We start from the raw sequence: 21,861 nt of genomic DNA on the forward strand, positions 1-21,861 counted from the left end.
GGGCCCAAAGGCTTTTCCTTGAATTTCACTCCTCAGCCTCCCCCACCCTGCTGGCTGTGTCTGCATCCCTGTAACCTGTGCAGAAGTGGGTTAGAGCAAGAGAATTGAATAATTCAGTGTCAGAGATGATAACTGCAGTGCTGGTGAAGCAAGGAGAGCTCACCCTTTCCCTGCCACCCATGCACTGCTCTGTTCTTCCATCAGCCCCTGCAGCTCTGCTGCTGCCTTTCCCTGGGATTTCTTCTCCCTCTTTCCCCCCCAGAGTTGGACTCCCTGAGACTTCCTTGCAAATATCATCTGACTGATCTGGAACAGAGACATTTAAAAGCAAAAATAGGAGTCACTGCTTGGAGCTGTTGAGGTTCATTGCAGGACAGGTCTTCATTTCTGTGTGGTTCACTGCAGCTCACCTTTATCCAGGGGAAATGGGATCAGTGGCTGCTCCCGGGAGTAGGAATTGATGGGAATAGAATGCAGTGGGAGCAAGGGAGGTTTGAAGTTGGCAGCTGCTCTGTAAAAACCAGGTTTTAAATCCCAAATGCTGCCTGGTCCTTGTCCTGCTGGGTCCCACCTTAGCAATAATAAATGGAGCTAATTTGAACTCCAGGGAATGTGAGTTGGACTTGTAGGAAGAGCATTCCCTGGAAATAACTTCATTGAGGGCAAACAACCAAAGTCAGAGGGGCTGAAAGCAGAGTGGTTTGGGCTTTGGGTGCCACTAGGGCAGGACTGATGCTGGGATTTGGCAGCTGGGATTGTCACTGCAGCTCTTCTCCAGAACCTGCACTGGAGCGAGGGTGGAGACCATCCCGTGGTTATTATTTCATTAAGAAATAATATTTTACTTCGAATTCCAGGCATCCTGCAGCGTTTGTGGAGAGGCTCTGCCCTCAGCTCTGCAGCACAGAGGTGGTTCCTGAGCTGCTGCTGGTGCTCAGCATGCTCTGAGTCCCAGCAGGAGCTGTTAAAGTCCCCCTGCCAGCTTGGTTAAGGAGATATTTAAAACAAATCCCATTTGATTGATGCAAGAAAGAAAATAGACTGACAAAGACCCCTGAGACAAGTCAGACCTTCCCATTGAGGGCTCAGCACTTAGCAAAAGGAAACAATCCCTGAAACGTAATTAATTCCCTACATGGAAAGTCCTGCTGGCGTTTGCTCTCGTTGCACTAATTAACCTCAGGGCTGCTTCTGCTCTGCTTCCCTCCTGCTCCTGCAAAGCCAGACCTGGCTGTGGAGTTTCTGTGGTCCCCAGAGCAGAGCTGGGCTGGGGTGAGGTGTCTGGGAGTGAGAGATCAGGGTAGGGAAGGTTGGACACGGAGCAGTGGCAGTGGGGTGGTGCCAGGGTCATCCTGGCCCTTTGTTGTGCAGCCAAAGCTGCAAAGGGAAATGCTTTGATCTTTACACATCATTTGGACCAGAATTGGGATGATCTTTATGGTCCTTTCCAATCCCTTCCCTCCCTGATGGTGCTTGTTTGGATCTGCTGGAGTGTGGGGGATGTTTGTGCACCCGGCAGGAGAGAGAAAGCTGGGAAGGGAAGGATGAATTAATCACACAGCAGCAGCAGCAGCCTGTTAAATATTTGAGTTGCTAATAATGAGCACGTTTAGTGGCTGTCAGTTGTTTTGAAAGCTCCTAAATACAAATAACAAACACAAATGCAAAGCACTGCGGTGGTTTCAGCACTTCAGCTTGTGTAAAATCAATTAAAAATTTCAAATAGTCCCGGCTGGGTCTTCCCTGGTGATTTCCAAGTCCCAGGCAGTGTGAAGGAAGGGCAGAAGGGCAAGGATGGGGGTTGAGAGCTGAATTTGGGGTTGGGAACATCCCAAATCTACCAGAGTTCATTTCATTTCCGAGGTGGTTTTTATCTGGAGCGAGCTGCTTGAGCAGAATGTGTTCTGTGAGGAGTTTTGAGGTGGAAAAGAGACATTTCCTTGGTTCTGAGGCCTGGAGTTGGACTGAAGCTGGGGCTGCTGCTGCCCCCAGCCCATGGGGAGGCTGAGCAGGAGGCAAATGCAGCTGAACTTTGTGTCCATGAAATAGCAGGTGGAGTTCAGCAGGAGCCAAATAACTTCGGTAGTGATTAATTACCCTAATTAGCGCTCTGGGAAGTGCATTTGTTTCCTTCTCTGAGAAGCAGCCACAGCTATTCCAACAAATTATTGCCAGGCAGAAAGTGGGGAAGTGCTGTGGAGGATGGGATGGGATGGGATAAAGGGATGGGATGGGATGGGATGGGATGGGATGGGATGGGATGGGATGGGATGGGATGGGATGGGATGGGATGGGATGGGATAAAGGGATGGGATGGGATGGGATGGGATGGGATGGGATGGGATGGGATGGGATGGGATGGGATGGGATGGGATAAAGGGATGGGATGGGATGGGATGGGATGGGATGGGATGGGATGGGATGGGATGGGATGATAGGATGGGATGATAGGATGGGATGATAGGATGGGATGGGATGGCCCAAAGGGAATTCCAGCTGTCAGTGCAGGACCAGCTGTGTCCAGAGGCAGTTGGGATCCTGGAGATCTCTGTGAACTAGACCCCAGTCACAGCCAGCAGGAAAAGTGTGTTTGGCCAGGAATGTCACATGGATGACACCATGGATTTCAGACTCCTTGTCTGGAGTCATTTGCTTCCCAGACCCCACAGTTTGGGTCTGTTGCTCCTGTCAGTGATGGTGATTTGGAATGCCCTGCCCAGCTCCACAGCAGGGTGCTTGCAGGTTGTGGGAACTCCACGGGAGCTGTGGGAGGTGGGAAGTTCCATCTCTGCATCCCAGAGAGTCCCTGGATGATGGAACCCTGTGGGTCCAACCCACACCTGTAAAGGTCCCCCTTCCCCACCACCTGGACAAAGCAAGGTAAAGCAGCTCAGTGCCAAAAAGTTGCTCCATCAGGAAACTTCTCCAGGTCCCTTTACTCCCACCCTCACCCTGACCTCCTCCTCAGCAAATCCACAGGGAATTGCACGAGACAGCACGTGGGGGTGATGAGGAAAAAAGGTTATTCGTGGCCATCCTTCCCGAGTCCTTTGCATTTTTCTTTTCTTTTAAACGTTAAACTGTTCATTTTCAGGTTTTGAGTCACAATATTTCTCCAAGCGAAAGGCCGCCAGTCTGGAGAAAATCCAGTTTATTCCTTCAGAATTCTCTGCCATCATTTCAGCACAGAAGAGCCAAACCAGAGCTGGGATCTGCTGCTGATGGGGATGGAGGGATCATCCCAACACATCCAGGGTGCTGAGGGTGCTCATCTCCTGCCAGAGCCTCCTGCCAGGTGTCCCTGGAATGTGGGGACAAATATGGGTATTTTAGGACCAGGAAGGGGCATTAAGGGATGTCTGAAGCCACCAGACAGAGCAAGATGGAATTATTTTCATTAACTCACACTAAGGAGTAGTAAAGTGAAAAGTTGAATGGAGATTTTCCCCTTTTTTCCCCCCTGATTTCTCATGGGTGGTATAAAACTGAACCTAAACCCAGGTTTAAATTGCTGGGGCCTCAGTTTCTTGAACCTCAGACCCAACAGAAAAGCCAAGCTTCGGTTTTAATAAAATTTCCCATTCCTCCCCCGCCGGAGGAGGTCGCTGGATTTGGGAAAATCCAATTTCTCCGCGCTGTTTCCGCACAGTTTGAGCCAAGTGCTCCGAGAGCAACGACTCGGGGACAGAAGGATTCCCGGGAGAGCTGGCAACCGCATTATCTGCTAAAAATATCTCCGCCAAAAGATCAAACCTCTCCGAAATAACCCGCGAAGGAGCGCGGGAGAGCTGCGGGGCAGAGCGGCAGGGCAGCAATTGGGGCGATGCTGCTCTGTCTGTCCTCGGAGCACAGAGGTGACAAAGCCAGGGTGACAAACGGGAGGCAAAGGTGATAAAAAGGCAAGAGCATCCTCTGTGGGGGTGGGGAAACGGGAAGGGAGGAACAAGGATGAGGTGAGTTTTTGTAGGGTCGCACGGCAGCCGCGGCTCCGGGATCCTGCTGATCCCAACTCCTGCCGTGGCTCCCAGTATCCGGTACTGGGAGGAGCCCTGGCTGACTGGGAGGTGACTCCTCATCCCTCCTCGAGCGCTGCCCAAGTGTGTTCTTCTCCCCGAGGCTGCAAAGTGGCTCCTCGAGTTGGTTTTTTTTTCCTTCCCAGGGAGGAAAGCAAATATTCGCTCTGCCCTGCACCTTCCCCGAGCGTGTTTGATCGCTTGCCTGTTAGTCATATCGCCAAGAAAAGCAAGCGCTGCGGGATGCTGAGTGACAGCTTCTGGAGAAGAGGCGCTAATTTTATCTCGGCTGAAAAAGAGAACAGGGCTGGTGAATGTGCAGGGAGGGAGGCGGCTTTGCTCCGAGTGTTCCTGGGAGAGGCTGGGCTGCCCCAAAACTGCGGAGCAGCCACTCTGTGAACCCATAGATCCCTCCTGCATCTCTCCGTTATCATCAGGGAATCGTCACAGGGTGGTTTGGATCGGGAGGGACCTTAAAGGTCGTCTTGTCCCACCTGTCCCTAGACCTGGTTGCTCCAAGCTCCATCCAACCACTTCCATGGACGTGGAGTCATCTTGCTTTGGGTTTCACCCCATCCATTTCCACCCTGATTTTCCTCCAAGCCTGCTGGGAGGTGTTTAGGGAGATCTCCCTTCCCTTTGTGCATTTTGGATGGATTTGAACTGAGCTTTGCCCCTTGGCAGCCAAAGCTCCCTGAGCTGGCACTGTCAGCTCTGCTGTCCCCACCTCTGCTCCAGGGGCATCACCTCTCCCTCGGATGCTGGGAAAAGCTGGGATTTTTCTTTTTGCACTGTTTCCATCACTTCAGCAACTCAGGGCTCTCAAACAACTCTCTCAAAAGCCATGCAGAGATGGAGGGATGGGCTGGCTGAGGAGTTTTCCAGCTACTCTTGTTGTGTATTAACTCTCTGTTAATTGTTCAGACCCAGGCCTGCTCCCCAGCAGGGTTTTGTCCCTTGCCAGGGTACCTGAGGTAGCCAAAACACCGAGTTTTGGGGTCATTTCTCCTGGCTGGGCCAGGGAGCAGCGCCCATGCCAGTGCAGGACACAGGGAAGGGGAGGCCTTGGCTCTGGGCTGTGCCACATTCCAGGTGCTGCTGTGGGTGCCACGGTTGTGACACCTTGAAAGGATGAAAATATTGTCATTAGGGGGCACAACCACCTCCCTGGATTGGCCTAGTCCAAGTGCAGTGACGGGGGGAGGAAAGGTGGTCACAGGGACACCTCGGGGTGCCCTGCTGGGGCTGCCGGATGGGCACAGGGACGAGTCCAGCCCATGGGGGATGCTGCGAACCCCAAACTGCCCCAGAGGGCTGAGCCAGGCTGCTGGGAGGGCTCTGGCTGTGCCCTGGGCTCGGGGCAGCCACAGCCCCACCTGCCCTGGGTGCTCTGCGAACCAACCCGCTGCCTCCCCTTCCCTGCCCTTCCCCACCCGCTAATTGAGCTGAGGCACTAATTAACGCCAGTGTGCTGGGAGGATGCTCTGATCTCCCTAATTCCGGTTTGGCAGAGCCAGGAAATGCCAACACTCTATGCCTCGGCGTGAAATCCCCCATATTTCCCTAGGGCTGGGGGTTGAGTCCCCAACACCCGCGAGTGCCAGAGGATGCAGGGATGCTCCACAGCGAGCACAGCGGCACTGCCAAGGACCCCGATTTGGGGTTTATTATTCCCAATATCCCAGCGCTGTTTTTCCTGGATGGGGTTTTGTTTTCTTCAAAAGCCAAGCAGCTAAAAATAGCGATGTGCTCGCTCGCCCGCGGTGTCCCGGCGTGAATCCGAGTGCCGAGCCGACCTTCAGCAGCTTCACCCCGGGAGCTTCTCTGGGCTGTTTGCAGAGCCTCTTCTGCCTCTTGTGTGCCTCGAGAAACACCTGACGGGGGAAAAACGGGATTTTTGCCTTGCTGAAAGAGCCACAGATCATCGTAGAGTGGATGATTTGGGGCTGGATTGAATGAAGCTGTAATAATTTAGTTGGATGGCCGTGGAGCATCTTCCCCCTTCCTGCTGGGGTTGTGCTCCTTGGGCTGCAGGGAGCCAGTGAGACAGGATTTGAGGGTCAGGGACTGGCTGAGGCAGGATCTGGGGGAGATGGAACCCAACAAGGTGGGATTTGGGATGCAGAGACCCAACAGTTCAGGATTTGGGGGACTCAGGCGCCCCAGTGGGACAGATTTAGGTACAGACACCCCATGAAGCAGATGAGGAGCTGCCAAACCCTTCCCGAAGGACAGAGCTTTGTGCTTTCCGGGCAATTTCAGTCCTGCCAGGCCTCCCGGCCCTGGGGACAGCGGCGGCTGCGCAGAGGGAGCACAGAAGGGCACAGGGGTGGCACCACACCGGCCTCAGATATGGGGTGTCACCATCGTCCCCTCCCCGAGCCATCGGCAAACGCTGCGGGGGCTGTGTGCACAGATTCCGTGTCCCGAGCAGAGGGGATGTCCCGGGTTTTTCCCGAGCAGAGGGAATGTCCCGGCTTTGTCCCGAGCAGAGGGACTGTCCCGGGTTTGTCCCGAGCGAAGGGACTGTCCCAGGTGTGCCACTCACCCCCCCCCAGCCTGGCGCGGGTGGCACGGGGTGGTGACAGCCGGGCTGGGCACCCCAGGAGAGCCGGACCCAGGGCCAGGGGAGCTGTGCCCATGGCAGCTGCAGGGCTCTCGCAGCCCTGTCGCACCCGCGGTGTCGCCGAGGGGACCCTGAGCCACGGAGCCACGCGAGTCACCCTGCGGCTCCCCGGCGCGGGCTGCAGTCCCATCACTGTTCCAAGCGAGCAGAGAGGCCGAGAGCCACCAGCCGGGACCCGGCGGGATGTCCCAGCGAGTCCCTGGAGCCAGTGGCACCACGAGCCACACGCGAGGATGACAGCAAACCGCGTGTGCCCCTGCTGGGGGTGACATTGTTGGGCAGAGGGGCTGGAGCCGCGTCGCTGTGGCTTCACCACTTGTGTTCTGTCCCCACTGCATCTCCTCCGGTGACAGCCAGTCCCCGCGATGTCCCCAACCCCGGAGCTGCTGCGGGACCTGCGGAGGTACAATTTTTTGGGGACACAGGGGGGTTCATGGAGCAGAGGTAATTCCAGTAATTCCCCCTCCACGGGCGTGGTGTAGCCACCGTGCAGAACTCCCAAAGCGCTCGGGGAGTTTGCCAGGTTGGGTTTGGTGAGGCCGTGATGGCTTGGAGAGGACAGAGATGGGGACAGAGCCTTGCCCAGGGCTGGCAATGCCACTGTGGCATCAGCGCACCCAAACCCGCGCTGCGCTGCGATGCCCCCGCAGAGGTTTGGGTCTCTCCCAGTGTCATCTTCTCATTTTTCCCACCTTTTGTTTTGCCCCGCGGATTTGTGAAGGGGAGAAGATGTTCCTCTCTGAAGCCCGGAGCTGCTGGGAGCACAATGAGGAGCTCTTCCAGCCCCTCTCGTGCGGGAGGAAACAAACACCAACACTTCTGCAGAGCCCAGCTGAAGGCTGGAGGTTTCCTCCCTCTCCTCCCCATCACGAAGAGACACCAAATCCTCCTGATCCGGAGGGAGAAGTGTGAGTGGGCAAACAGCATCCCCGTCAGGAGCTAAACTTAGCCCGCGAGCACAAAGCGGGAGAAACGCTGCGGTGAAACGGCATTAATGAACAATGGGGAGGTAATTAGCGGCTCCCTAATGAAGAGCTGCGGGTGTCCCGGGGGAGAGCAGCATCTCTGCCGAGCGTCACGCAGGGGCTGAGGGCTTACCGGGGGTCTGCAGGGACGGACCTGGCAGAATTCCGCCGCCGTGTCCCTGTAGAAGTGCCCGGAAGGCTCCTCGGGTGTGGATCGGGATAAACCGCCCGGGAGAGGGGAAGGTGAAACGAGGGGTGAAGAGAGGGAAAGGAGCACCCTGGGAGGGACCTGACTGCGGGATGAGGCAGTGAAACCCGAGGGGATAAAGGCTGGCGATCCCTGAGCCGGCAGGAGGTGCCTCACAGTGACCTTGGCCAGTGGCCTGGGTGACCCAGTGGCCTCATTTCCCACGGTGACAACAGCCGCAGCTCCCCCAGCACTGCCCACATCTCACCTTCCCACCAGGGCAGCAGCTCCGTTCCAGAGGGATCAGACACTCCCAGTGCTGTGCTTCCCTAGGAAAAGCCTTGAGGAGGAATGGGGTGACCGAGGCAGCAATGACAGCTCAGCAGGGTCTCCTTCTGTCACCCCAAACCCCCCGGAGCTCCCAGCCCCTCATGGAGCACAGTGCCCATCCACACCCCTCCCTGGGCTTTTCCCAGCCCTCTGATGTCCCCAGACTCCAGGATGTCTCCAAACTCAGGGCCATCCCTGCAGCTGGGACACTAAACAGTGCCGAACACGGTAAAGGGGAGTTTGGAATGGTTTGGGGTTGTTTTCTCTGCCATCAGGGTGAGGCAGGGATCCTCTCCCCTCTGCTGCCATCCCTATAGCAACCAGCAGCCTCTTCCTGTTAAACAAGTGACTCATCAAACACGATTACACTCTTATCAGGGACGGGGCTTGTGACTTCGAGCTCTGACAAGAGAGCTGACCTTTCAGGAGGAAAAAAAAAATTAAGAGAACCCCCAGGGAAAGTGCTCAAAACTGGGTGGGAAGGTGCAGTCCCGTGTTTCATCCTCCCCATCCATCCTGATGCCTTTGTCCTCCCCAAACGCCTCAAATTTGGCAGTTTTTAAGTACTTGGAGGGTTTTTCCCTGTTGCTGCTTTCCCCATTCCCTCTGCCAAGTGCCTTTGTGCCCTGAATTCCTCCGTGGGGTCTCGGGGGATGATATTTCTCAGCCAAGCCACCTCCAGAATCGCCCAGGGGAGAGATCCAGCACAGCTCTGGGGTGAAATCACCCGGCCAGAGGGAATTGCTGTGGGAATAGAGAACTTTCCTGCTTCAAACCCAGCGTGGAGCATGGAGAAGGCAGATTCCCAGGATATTTAGCAGCTCTCCACTCTGGCTGGGTGTTCCACTCCTGGAAATGTCTCTTTATTCCTGGGGGGAATGCCCAGGTGCTGAGAACCTGCTCTGGACAGCGGTGCTGAAGGAGAAATTGCAGTGCAGAGAGGGAAAAATACTTCCTTACATCCAAAATCCGGGTGGGTATGGCTCAGGCTGAAGGCTGGGAGGTGACCACGTTGCTGACAAGTCCCACTCATGGCTCTCTTTAACCCAAACTGATATTTCCCAAGCCAAGCGCTTGCTTTATACAAATTATCTCACTTCCAACAAGCAGCTGTGACCTTTTCTGGTGATGTCCTAACCCACCAGGGCTCTGGACCCAGCCTAATTCCCAGCCTAATTCCCAGCCTAATTCCCGGGAATGTGCCTGGGCTCAGGAGGAGATCCCGGCGCTGTGACTCCACAGAGGATCCTGTTTAAATGCCAGAAGCCCGAGCTGAAATCAATAAATAGAGAGGACTGGCTGTGCTCGGGCAACGGAGCTGCCTTGGGCTCCACTTCAAAGCTGAGAACTTGTTCCCCGGGATTTCTGGATCCCAACATCCTTCCTGCCCAGCGGGAGAGGCACTGAGGAGGCTGGAGGTGCTTCCAGTGCTGCCCCAGGGGGTTTCCCTGCGGGGAGGGTGAGCTGCCTGGTGTTCCCCCTGTGCCAGTCCCCCAGGAGGGATCATCAGGGGGTTTAGGGATTGGAAGGGAGCAGCCAATCCATCCCTGCCGGCACGCACTGCCTGTGGGCTCCTGGTGCTGCTGCATCCTTGGCTCAGGGCAGCAGAGGGCTTTCCACACAGACCATCCTGGGACCATCCTGCTCCTCGGAGCTGAATCCCTGCTGGGGCTCCAGAGCTTGGTGGTGCCGCTGTTCCTGCAGAGCAGCACATTCCAAGCCTGGTTCCAAGCCTGGAAAGCTGCCGGTGGTGGCAGCAGGTGGCAGGGATGCAGCAGGGAGGGGTGGCTGTCCAGCACTCAGCCGCAAAAACCTCCAGATTTTCTATTTTTTTCAGGATCTTTTCTATTTTTCCCCCTCCAAACCCCCAGGAAACCTTCCTTACCTCTGTGCCACATCAGATAAATTAGGTTATTGTTCATTATTAATTATCACTCTCACTTTCCCTAATATATTTTCTCTTTTCCTGCATGTTCCCAGCGTTCCCTGGCTGGATGAACGACAGTGTAGGGAAACACAGTCACCCCTGATGGAGCAGCACATACAGCCTGGGAGAAGGAGCAAAACACGGTGCAAAATCCCTTTATTTTGGGAAAAAAACCACTTCTCCCAGCAGCCCTGCTCGCTGACATATGGTGACACGGCGTGTGCCAGCAAAGGTGCTCCAAAGCGTGTTCCTCTGGCTCGGGAAAGGACTTGGAGCAAAGCCATTCGTGTGGGGATGATATCACTGATGGAAGGAGGAAAAAATGCTCCCCCTGGTTTGGCCTGAGGGTTTGTTTGGTGGGAATGGGGAGGGGAGGTTGGAGTGAGCCTTGGAAAGGCGCAGAGCTGCTCCTTCCCTCCTGGCACAGCAGGGCGTTGTCCCCCGAATGGGGAACGTTCCCTCCGTGTGTGACGGCAACAGGGTAGTGAGACACGCTGTCCCCTCTGTCCCCAAGCTGGACAACCAGAGAGAGCTCATTTGGGGACGGGAAAATGCTGGAAGTGATGCCTAAAGAGCCAACCATCCCCCCGTGGTTCTCCAAGAGGTAAAATCAGGGTTGCAGGGGGATGGCAGAGGTCACTTCTGCAAGGCAGGACCTGCAAGGGTCCATTCCAGCTACCTGCAAAGAGGGTTTTCAGGAAAATCAGCTGCTTTTCCACAGAGATGGCTGATTTTATGAGCCACACTCCTGCCTGCCACCCTCCAGCTCCTCCACTGCCTGGCTCTGGCATCAGCACCCAACCCAGCATGCAGCCCTGGCTCTTCCCACCCGCCTGGGATGCTGCAGGTGGAGCAGCACCAGCAGAAGTCCCATCTTTCCAGCGGCAGCAGTGAGAAAACAGCCTCATTTCCACCAAGAATTATGCAAAGCCCTGGAATGTAGGGCTTCACGCTCTCCCCCAGCAGCGTCAGCCCCCGACGGCCCCGTTTTGGGGAGGCTGGCGGGTTCTGAGCGCTTGTTTGCCACCCTGATTAGTCAGCACTGCTAATTATAGCTGTGCTTTTCCTTCTCGGAGCTCTTCAAGCACCGTTGGAGTAAGAGGGAACAACGGAGGTGCTGGAACAAGGCTGGATCCGCTCGCTGCGGGGAAAACGCCGGATAAATAAGTGAGGGAATGTTCCAGCAGCACGGCTTTGAGCCTGGCTGGGGGTCACACGGCAGTGAGCTCATGGATCTGTCAGCTCAGCCCCAGGATGCTCCCGCAGCAGTGGGAGCCAGGGTGGGAAAAGCTCATGGGCTGCTGGGAGGGGATGACGTTTCGCCAAGAATGAGATGTAAAGCTGATTTTAATACTTGAGGAGGTAAAGAGGATGGAGAATTGGAATTGTGGTTATTCCTCTGTACCACCGTTCAGCAGCAGACCTTGTTCCAGCTTTGGTTCCCAGTGGGCTGGGCATGGGACAGCCACGTCAGTAGTGATTGCTACCCCGGTTTTAGCTTGCCACCCATTTGTTTTAACAAAAAAATCACAATTTTTAGGGCAGGATGAGCCCCAGGTCAAACCCTGCTGTGGGCTGGGAGCACCTGACATCCTCAGGGGCAGTGCCATGGGAAAACCCATCTTGTTCAGCTTTCCACCGAGGGCCAAACACCAAGGAGGATGATGAGGAATGAACGTGGGAGACTTTCCACTCTGAACAGCATTTCCAGGTGAGGCTGGTGGCCTCTTGCTCTGTAATTACAGCGTCAGGCTTGTGTCTTTGCTTAGCTTGGATCTTTGCTCCTTGCTCTTGAGTCTGTAATTTAAATGTAGATAAAACATATCTAATATATTGATATTGTCAGAATGGTCTTGCAGCTACTCAGGGAGCTCAGAACATGACACACAACTTTAAAAAGTAGATTCTCAAACGTTCTCAATAATGTGTGTAGTGACACATCCTCTCATGTGCAACAGGGCAGCTCTGGCTTAACAGGGCCAGAAAATACAATTTTGGTCACCAGAAAATCTCAGCACTCTTGGGGTACCCAGTGGCCCTGGCACAGATAATGTCCCCATCAGACACAGACAGACACTACTGGAGCCAAGCAGGATAACACCTGCCAGGGATTGGTATTTCTGTAGGACATGGGAAAAACCTCCTGGGATTGTGGCAAACCTGTGGTGGGATGTCGAGGGGAGGAACTGCAGGTGAGGAGGAAGGAGCTGCTGTGGGGGTGCCGGGTGTCTGAGAGTGTCTCTGCAGGGACAGTGCAGGAAGGGTGGAGGGAGCAGGAGGTCCAAGGCAATTCCAGCGAGCCCATGGAGTTTGGGATCAGCTGGGACCCTCCGGAGTGTGTGTGTCCCTGCAAGGGGCAGCCCCAGGCGCCAGGATCCAAGGGCCAGACTGAGACAACTGGTGTCATCTCTCAGCGGTGCCCGGGGGCTGCAGCCACCGGCTGGGGACAGCAGGGACATCCCTGCTCGGCCTTGCAGCCGCTCGTGGCCCGTCCTGGGTGGGCTCCTGACCCCACACACCACCGGGCACTGCTGGCACATCCCCTCTGCCCAACCTCTCCTTCCAGCCCGTCTCCTGCACCCCGCTCCTGGCAGGCGCCGCTGCCGCCGGCAGTCAGGCAGAGCTCCCCTCCCGCCTCCCCGTTCCCGGGCGGTGCGTAATTACCGGGAGCGGGAGCGAATTCATTCAGCTCCTCGCCCGGCTTTCCTCCGCCCCTTCTGATGTCGCTCCTGTCACTCGGCTCACGGTCACGCGCCCGGCGGCCCCAGGTAGATGACGATTCAAGTCCCCTGGGATGGGACTTGGCCTGATTAGGAACCCAGATGCTCCGAATTGGGGCGGTCGGGTTCAGCCAAAATCACTGGTATTCACCTAAATATCTTTGCGCATCAGCAGCTGGAAATCCTTCCCAGCGCTGAGCTGGCTGCACCGCAGAGCTCCAGCCTGGAACAGAGAGGGGGATGAAAGAGGGAAGCTGGAGTGTTATGAAACGAGTAGGAGAAAGGGGAGAAGGTGTAGCTGAAATCCTATGGATCCAGGAGCTGAGCATCCCTGCTTTGATGATCCTGCTCCCCAGATGAATCACGGAGCCATTTATGGCTGGAAAAATAATCGTGTCTTTGGGATTTGTTCCTTTGCAGGCTGTTCCTTTCCCAAACAGACGGGAAGGAAGCTGTGGGGACGGGTGGGTGCTGGGGTGAGGGGGACAGATCCCCACACCAGCGTCCTCGGGCAGGTGCCGGGCTGGGCAAAGCTCCCAGGTGTGGATTCTCCTCACCGCAGCTTTTGGCTGGCTGGAGGGAAGCCCGTGTGGGGCAGAGGCTCTGGGGTGCGATGTTCCCCCGCGGAGGGACGCAGCCTGGCTGCACAGGACCCCCCGAGCTGCCGTGTCCTGGTGGCGCAGGGGCAGCGGCGCTGCCGTCCTGGCCATTGTCCTTGAAGAGCCGCGCCACGCCGGATCACCCCCTCCCTGCACATCCCCGCGTCCCTCGGCACAAGCGGTAAAAATAAACCTTGCCAGGCGCCGGGGCCTGGCTGGTGCCCAAGCTGCATCCGCAGGACGCAGGTGCAGCGAGCCCCGACCTTGGGGAGGTGCGTCGGGGCGGCGGGAGAGCTCATGAATGAACGATCGGCGGGGCGGGTGCGCGCACCCCCCGCGTGCCCGCGGGTGTGGATGGGGATGTGGAGCAGGGAGCCAGCCTTGTTGTTATTCTGATCACAGCGGCTCTGATTCACAGACTTGGATCATGAATATAAGTGAAGACTTTGACGTCAGAGTTGAGATTTATCAGCAGATCCAATGGGGCAGGAATATTAAGTGCAAGTCGATGCCAGCTCTCTGCCAACGCTATTAGCGATGCTCACCGAGGAATGAGGCTTCGCACCAAGGGCTGGAAGGACCGGGGAGGAAAAAAATAAAAACGGGGTGGGGGGAGCAAGCTGATCCTCGAGCATTGGAACCAGGTAAAACAACAACCCCCGGCGAGGCGGCTGCATGCGGGAAGGGGCGATGGTGGCGGCGGGGGATGGCAGCGGGCTGCGGGCACAGCCCCCGACCTTCACACCTCGGCTGCCCGCCCCGGGCGGGGGATTAATTCCGCCGAGCAGGGCAGGATGCTGCCGCCGGCTGGGAGCATCTCGCCTCAGCCTTTTCCAAAGGAGGGGAAGGCAGGGAGGAAGGAGAAAGTTAACGTAGGCTGTGCTGTCCCTTGCCGCTGCCTTCTCCTTCCATCAGCGGCTCCGCATACAGGCGCTGGCCTATTAATAGTGTTTATTTTTACTCACTGCACGCAAAAAAGAAAGGGCTGCGGGAGGGGGGGCTCAGGGGTTGCGCTATAAATAGGTAGCAAAGGTGGCCGTGCCCCGGGGAGGGGAGGAGGAGGGGGCGGCCGGTTCTTCACCGGGTGCGCAGTGGCTGCGGACCCTGCACGGAGCCGAGCGCACGGAGGCGGCTGCGGGCAGCGGGGTGATGAGTTGTGCTCGGCCTCAGCCCGTCGGGAGGAGCGGCAGATAGCGGCCAGGGGTGCGTGTGGGGCGGGGGGGACGGCGGAGCGGGGCCGGGGGGGCTCGATCGCGGGGAAACCGCAGTCGGGCTGGGGGGAGCGGTGGGGATGCGGCGGGCGGGGGCGGCCCGGTGCGGGGCGCGGTGTCCCGGGGCGGGGGGCTCCGGAGCGCGCTGCGGGGCTCGGGGCGGGGCGGGGGGCTCGGTGGGGGTCTCCCCGAGCTCGGCGCGGCTCTGGGTGCCGCTGGAGGCGAGGGCTCGGCGCGGCGCTCCCCGGGCTGAGTGCGGGGCTCTCCCGGGGCTCTCCGGGGGCTCTCCGGGGGCTCTCCCGGGGCTCTCGCGGGGACTCGGGGTCCGTCCCCGCCGCGCCGCCCCTCACCGCCCCCTTCTCCCTCTCTCCCCAGCGATGCTGCACGGCCCCGCCGCCATGGGGGAGCCGTGGCCGCCGCAGCCGCAGCAGCAGCGGCTCCCGGGGCTCGGCAACGCCTCGGAGCCCCCCGCCTGGCCCTCGGCGGCGGCAGGGCCGGGCACGGCGGCGCCGGGCGGAGGGGCAGCGGCCGCCGCGGGGTCCGTGAGCCCCTGGGACATCGCGCTGTGCGCCACGGGCACGGCGGTGGCGGGGGAGAACGCGCTGGTGCTGGCCGTGCTGTTCTACACGCCGAGCCTGCGGGCGCCCATGTTCCTGCTGATCGGCAGCCTGGCGCTGGCCGACCTGCTGGCCGGGCTGGGGCTGGTGGCCAACTTCGCCGTGCGCTACCTGCTGCGGCCGCCCAGCGAGGCGGCGGAGCTGGCGGCGGCGGGGCTGCTGCTGGCCGCCTTCTCCGCGTCCGTCTGCAGCCTGCTGGCCATCACGGTGGACCGCTACCTGTCGCTGTACAACGCGCTCACCTACCACAGCGAGCGCACGCTGGGCTTCACCTGCGCCATGGTGCTGCTGATGTGGCTGCTGTGCCTGGGCGTGGGGCTGCTGCCCCTCCTGGGCTGGAACTGCCTGCGGGACCAGAGCGCCTGCAGCATCCTGCGGCCCGTCACCAAGGACAACGCGGCCGTGCTGGCCGTCACCTTCCTGCTCCTCTTCGCCCTCATGATGCAGCTCTACCTGCAGATCTGCAAGATCGCCTTCCGGCACGCCCAGCAGATCGCCGTGCAGCACCAGTTCATCGCCACGGCGCAGGCCACCTCCACCCGCAAAGGGCTCTCCACGCTGTCGCTCATCCTCGGCACCTTCGCCCTGTGCTGGATCCCCTTCGCCATCTATTCCCTGGTGGCAGATTCCAGCTACCCCGCGGTGTACACCTACTCGCTGGCGCTGCCCGCCACCTGCAACTCGCTCATCAACCCCATCATTTACGCCTTCAGAAACCCAGACATCCAGAAGTCGCTCTGGCTGGCCTGCTGCGGGTGCATCCCTTCCACGCTCTCCTCCAGACCAAGGACATCCAGCGACGTGTGAGGACTGAGCGCGGAGCCGGAGGTGCTCCCCGGCTCTCCTCCTCCTTCTCTTTTTCCCCTCTGTCGTTATTGTTTCCTACCGGGAGGAGCCCCCACCCCGGTCAGCACATCTCGTTCCATGGAAAGATGGCCAAAAAGAGAAAAAAAAGGGAAAAAGAAAGGGGAAAGAAAGAGAGAGAGAGAGTAGAATGATAATGGTTTCCTTTAGAAATGTTATTTTCTTACACATTTTATTTTTTATTTAAAAACACAAAACACCAAAAAAAAAAAAAAAAAGGAAAAAAAAGAAAAAGAAAAAGGATCCTCGTACGATGGCGTTTGTCTGCTCTCGGGGTAAGGAGCCAGGGGAGCGGCAGGCTCCAGCCGGGTGGTCCCACGCCTCGGGGAGCATCCCATGGGAAGGCCACAGGAGCGGGGGCAGGGAGGGAGCTGTCGCGTCCCCCCCGGCGGGGCTGGTCCCCCTGCGGGGTGTCTGTGCCCATCCCCTGAAATCAGGGCCTGCGATGCTATGCAACAATGGGGAGGGCAGCGTTCAGCACCGCGGGGGAGGAGAGCTCCGGCCGGGGGACGGGAGGAGGGACAGGGGGACTCTCCGTGTCTCCGCGGGTGGAGAAGCACCTTGGGAAGCTGCGGGGGGAAAGACGCTCTCGGTGTGGGTTTTTGGGCTGTGGCAGGGATGGGGACACCCGGGGAATCCGTTCCCTCCTTCCCCATCCCCGACAGCGTGAGCGGGCAGGGCTGGTGGTGCGCTGGTGGGGAGGGCAGTGGGGTGCTCTGCACCCCAAATTCTGGAGGCCAAGGAAGGGCTCTCCTTGTCCCCCTGGGGCAGTGGGGTGCTACTGCCCCCCTTCACAGGGGTTGTTTACACGGGGTGGGATTTTCATCCAAAGAGGGGTTCGGGCTTGCTGGAGCCCCGAGAGGGAAGCTCTGTCACCACACGAGTCATTCCTGCTGCTGCCACTTTACCTTGCTTCCTTAGAGAAGCGCCAGCCCCCTGACATTCCTCTGCTGTGTGACGTGCTCTGTGGTGTTAGTGAGACCATGACGAAGTGTCCTTTATCCTGTGCTCGCTTCTGGCCGGGCGGTGGAATTGTGCATTTGCTGGAGAAGCCAGCAGGAACCCAAGCAAGCCCCGGAGAGGTGGCAGGGCTGCCACAGCCAGGGTGGCTCGGGGCAGGAGGAGGATGCTGCCCAGAGCCCTGGCATGGGCTTGGCAGAACCTCCAGCAGCTGAGTCTGATACCCAAACATTCCCTGCTTTAATTTAGAGAAATTGTTGTGATGTTGGAGAGGGACTTGGCAAGGGTGTGTGGTGACAGGACACAGGGAATGGCTTCCCACGGCCAGAGGGTGGGGTTAGGTGGCATTTTGGGAAGGAATTCCTGGCTGTGAGGGTGGGCAGACCCTGGCACAGGGTGCCCAGAGAAGCTGTGGCTGCCCCTGGATCCCTGGCAGTGTCCAAGGCCAGGCTGGACAGGGCTTGGAGCAGCCTGGGATGGTGGCAGGAATGTTCTTGCTGTGTGTGGCTGCAGAGGGTACAAAATCACTTTATGGCTGGATACAGATATATCCAAGTGGATTTTCTCTCTGGATCTGTGCAATGAATCTCCATTCAGAGGAAGCTCTGAATCTCCCAAGTGTGCCTGGGGCTTGGACTTATTGTCTACCTTTGAGAGGTGGCCAGTCTCAGAGTTGCTATTTTTTGTGGGTTTGGCTTTTTTTTCATTTCCTTTCTCTGATAAATACCTTGGAGAATGGGCAGTAGGCACAATGTGGAATCAATGTAAGTTTTAAAGTAATATATATATAAGAAAGACTAATATTTTTACAAACACTCTACTCACTCTATTTCTTCTAGTTTCTCAAGCGCAGCCAGGTCCTGGCAGCTCCTCAGTGTGAAAACTCAATAGGTTAAACCCCTTTTGAAACATTGTGAGCATTTGAAATGTTTCTACACAGCCACCCTGGCTAGAGGACAGGATTAGTTTCTCTGGGAAGCTCATTTTGTATCTTTAGATGAAAGGTAGTTTAACTAATCAGTCCTAGAGAAACCTTGACGAGAAAAAAGTTGCATTTTCTTGGCTTTCCAGTAAATCCCCTGTTGCTGAAGAGCTTGATTTTAACAATGCTCTTTTTGGAGTTTAGTTGTTTACTTAAAACACATCTCAGTTTGAGTGATACATTGATAAACTGTGCCAAAACCAAATAAGAATCAGTGGAAAACCATTTCTCCCTGTGGCCCTCTGCAGCAAGAGGAGAAAGATTTGGGATGTGAGGAGAGAAGGCTGGGGGTGAGAGTTGGGAATATCCTCCCTGGGACATGGGATGTTCACCCAAACACATCTACAGCAACTTTGGCAAAGCAAAACTCTGAATTCTGGTCCTTGGCTGCCCCAACCAAGCTCACAGTCAGTGTCAAGATGTGGTACAAGTCTACTCCATGCTCAGAATCAGTGTAAAATAATAATTAATGGGTTTTTTTCAAGTGATGGTCTAGCATCTTGCTCTTTGAGATGTTAAAGTGTCCATGGAAGTTGCTAAAAACACTTGGTAGGTTTCAGGAAAAGTGTCATGAAATCTCCTCTAAAAACCCCCCTGACTTTGACAAATTGGCATTTTTGCAGTCATCCCCCTCAACAAAAACAGTGCCATTTCTAGGTATTTTGGTTTGGTTCCTCTCCCCTTCATTATTTTTCCTCTCCCATTTTATCAGAGGAAAGGGGAGAAAACAAGGAGAATGAGGAAGAAGAAGAGGTTGAGGTTCACCTACCATGCATTGCCTTGTGGAAGCCTCTGATCATTTTACTCCACATTTGCTTCAGTTTTTTGTGTTGTTTTTGTTTTGTTTTCCGTAGAGAAAATCTTTTACTGGAAAACATTGGAGTGACAACCTTGGCCATCCGTGAGGATGTTGGATTTTGGAGCCTCCTTATGTTGAACACCAGGAGAGCTAATTAAAAACCTTAAATTACTTTTACCAAGTCAGCCTCGCTGTGCACAGGGTGGGAATGTCCTGGGGTTTGGGGTCGTTCAGGGCTGGTTTTGGGACGTGGTTATTATGGGATGCAGGGCCTTTGGATGAGGTTCCATTGCCAGGAACAGGGAGCAGCTCCCAGGAATGTAACAGTTTCCCATATGGATGGGACACCAACATAAGGGTAAACAAAATGGGGTTTCCAGCTGGTTTTCAGCACAATGAATCCTCTGTGGATTCACTGAGAAGCCAAAACTTGGTGCAAAGAGCCAAGCAGCCCCAGTCTGCCTCCTGGGCACCACCAGGAGGACACAGAGTGACTGGAGAACATCCCACTGCTCCCTGATTTCTGGGGTTGGATGCACTGGTAAGCCTCCTGCAGCTGGGATTCTGTATCACTGGTTAATTGAGGTCTCCAAAGCCACTGATCCAATGGCTGTGCTCTCAGCTGATACAAGGGACAGTGGCAGCCCTGCAAAGCACAGGGGCTTTGGCCTGTCAGAATTTTCTGGTGTCCTTTGATCTCCACCAAGTCTCCATGGCCACTAGAGGTGGAAACTGGACCTGCCTGGGGAGGGCTGGGGGTGTTGGGTTGGGAAGAACTCTCTGCCCTCACCCTGGCCAGGATCTTGTAGCTGTGTCTTCAAACACTGAGCTTTGCAAATAGCTTTTGATAAAGGATGAAGGGCCAGAGCTGGGCTGTGCTTGGATTCCTGTCCCTTCTGGGCTCTGCAGGAGCTGCTCTGCATCCACAGCAGCAGAAATGGGCAGAGAATTGGTCCTGAGTGATTACATGTGGTATCCAACCAGCCCTGAGCCTATGGCAGAGGTCAGCACAGCCAGGGAAATGAATCCACTGCTCATTTTTTGCTTTATTCACAGGTTTCTGGGTGCCTTTGGCTTTTCCACCATGAGCTGGTGGCCAGCAGAATGTAGATATGAAAAGCTTTGGGTGTTGGTGCTTGGCTGGTTGAGTTGGGGGATGAGGAAAGGGCGAGGAGGAGAAAGAAGGAGAAAACATTCCTGCAGTACACTGTGACAAGGCCAGGGCCACCGTGGGGTGGGACATAACCACAGCTGCCCTGAGGTTCATGGAGATGTGCCAGGGCTGGGGGGCAGCTTGTGCTTTTAGAACAAGCCCTTGTCCCTGTCCCAGCATGAGAAATTTAAAAAAAAACCCACAAAACAACCCCTATTGAAATGTACAGACTGCACCAACAAAGCTGCTTGGCTTTATTTTGCGGTTTTGTTCTCTTTTTCCTTTTCCATCTTGGTCAGTTTGGGACTTTGAGCAGTGCAAATGTGTCTCTTTAGCCAGCTTTGTGTCAGTAACCAGCAGGAGAGATCTCAAGGGCCTCAGTCCTGGTGTGGCAGCCCCAGATTGTCCATATCTGAGACTTTTAACTGAACCTCAAACGAACCCCCAAGAAACCATTACTGTTCTCACGAGGTGATGGGGTACCTCTTTCTTGTAGAAGCATCAAATTTGGGGTGGGGAGACCTTTGAAAAAGCCATTGGTAATCACTTGTATTGGTGTGTCCTGACCAGCATCGAGACTCACGGCATTGTTAACGACCAATTAACAGTTCACTTCTAATTGTCAGGAATAAGTGTTGAATGCACATGGTATTTCCTTGTAATTCCTCTCGTTCATGCTCAACCTTCCATCGTGGTGAGGTGAGGCAGCTTCACTTGGGCCATTTGTACCTCTTCTGTTGTCAGTGCAGCTGCCTACTGCAAAATCCCCCCAGAGCACCTTCCTGCTGCCCCTGTAATGAATGGAGCTTTCCCATTCCCGCTGGAAAACTGCACTACAGAGCAGTACTGAGATAAAATGGGGTTTTCAGCAGAGAAGGCCCAAGTCAGACAGGTGGCCCAAATCTCTTTGGTCCCTGACTTTGAGGGGTGTGAATGAACTGTCTCCAGCTCCAAGGGTAAGGGTTGCCTTCACCAGCTCCTCTCGCTGCCAGGTGTGGTTGTGTCCATCCCGAGGTGATCCCTTCCCAGCGGGAGGATGCTGATGTCTGACAGCACATTGTGCACTGCAATCACAAGCACAGGTTTATGGCCTTACTGGGGGCTCTGGGAGCTGGAAAACAGCTGGCTCATCCCAGGAGAAGCTTTTTGTCCAGCTGAGCAGTGTCTGGCTGAGGATGAGGAGCAGTGCTGGCTGCTCATCCTTCCCAGCCCGCTGCACCCTTGGCTCTGCCTTGCCTTTCCTCTGCTCCACGGGGACAAGACTGGGCTGGTGTCTGATGTCCCCTGGGAGCAGGTCAGGGCACATCAGCCCCCGGGACAACGAGCATCCTCCCAGGAAAGGGAATCCTCCTGCCTGGAGGCAGGGATGAGTTTCTGGTGGCAAAGCCCAGCGGGAAGTTCACCCAGAGGCAGAGCTCTGTGCTCACCCTGCTGGGCTCTGAACGCCAGGGCGTGCTGGCCAGGCTTCTGGAGTGCTGGCAGCAGCACAGACAGCCAGGCTGGGGATCAACCACCCCATTCCCTGCCTCCCATCCTACCTGATTCCCCAGCAACGAGGCCATTCCACAGCAATCAGGACAGCACCTTCTTTTGCTGTCAGGGTTGTCATGAGCCTTTTAACTTGACTGGGGAAGTTGATCTCGAAGCAAAATGTACAGTTATCATTCAATTACGGTTAAATCAAGCCCCTTCGATGCACTTTATGACCGAGTGAAAACAAATCAATGCTGTTATTGCACTGTATCTCTATTGTGTATAATATTATACATTCATCTGTAAGAGTAATTTATTTTTATTACTGTAAATAAAACTGTTAAAGTGATTTGTCAAGAGGATATCCAAAAACAGGGGGAGGGGGGGTTAAAATTAAAACCTTTGAAGATCTGGGCTCCTGTCCCAGCTATGTGC

The 21,861-nt window shown here is 55.9% G+C and overlaps 1 protein-coding gene across 2 annotated transcripts; it reads left to right on the forward strand.

The window, feature by feature from the left end:
• The first annotated feature begins 12,722 nt into the window (after positions 1 to 12,722).
• LOC146437273 (G-protein coupled receptor 12-like) lies at positions 12,723 to 21,861 on the forward strand. Of its 2 annotated transcripts, none has more exons than XM_085060043.1 (2): positions 12,723 to 14,570; positions 14,954 to 21,861. In XM_085060043.1, the coding sequence occupies exon 2, from the start codon at positions 14,956 to 14,958 to the stop codon at positions 16,000 to 16,002; it is 1,047 nt and encodes a 348-aa protein (XP_084916169.1). In that variant the 5' UTR covers positions 12,723 to 14,570; positions 14,954 to 14,955; the 3' UTR covers positions 16,003 to 21,861. The 2 variants fall into 2 exon arrangements, with proteins under 2 accessions (XP_084916169.1, XP_084916168.1); XM_085060042.1 differs by having other exon boundaries at positions 12,724 to 14,011.

Source organism: Lichenostomus cassidix, chromosome 4A (genome assembly GCF_008360975.1).
Source record: "Lichenostomus cassidix isolate B80296 chromosome 4A, HeHo_3.0, whole genome shotgun sequence".
Taxonomy (NCBI): domain Eukaryota; kingdom Metazoa; phylum Chordata; class Aves; order Passeriformes; family Meliphagidae; genus Lichenostomus; species Lichenostomus cassidix.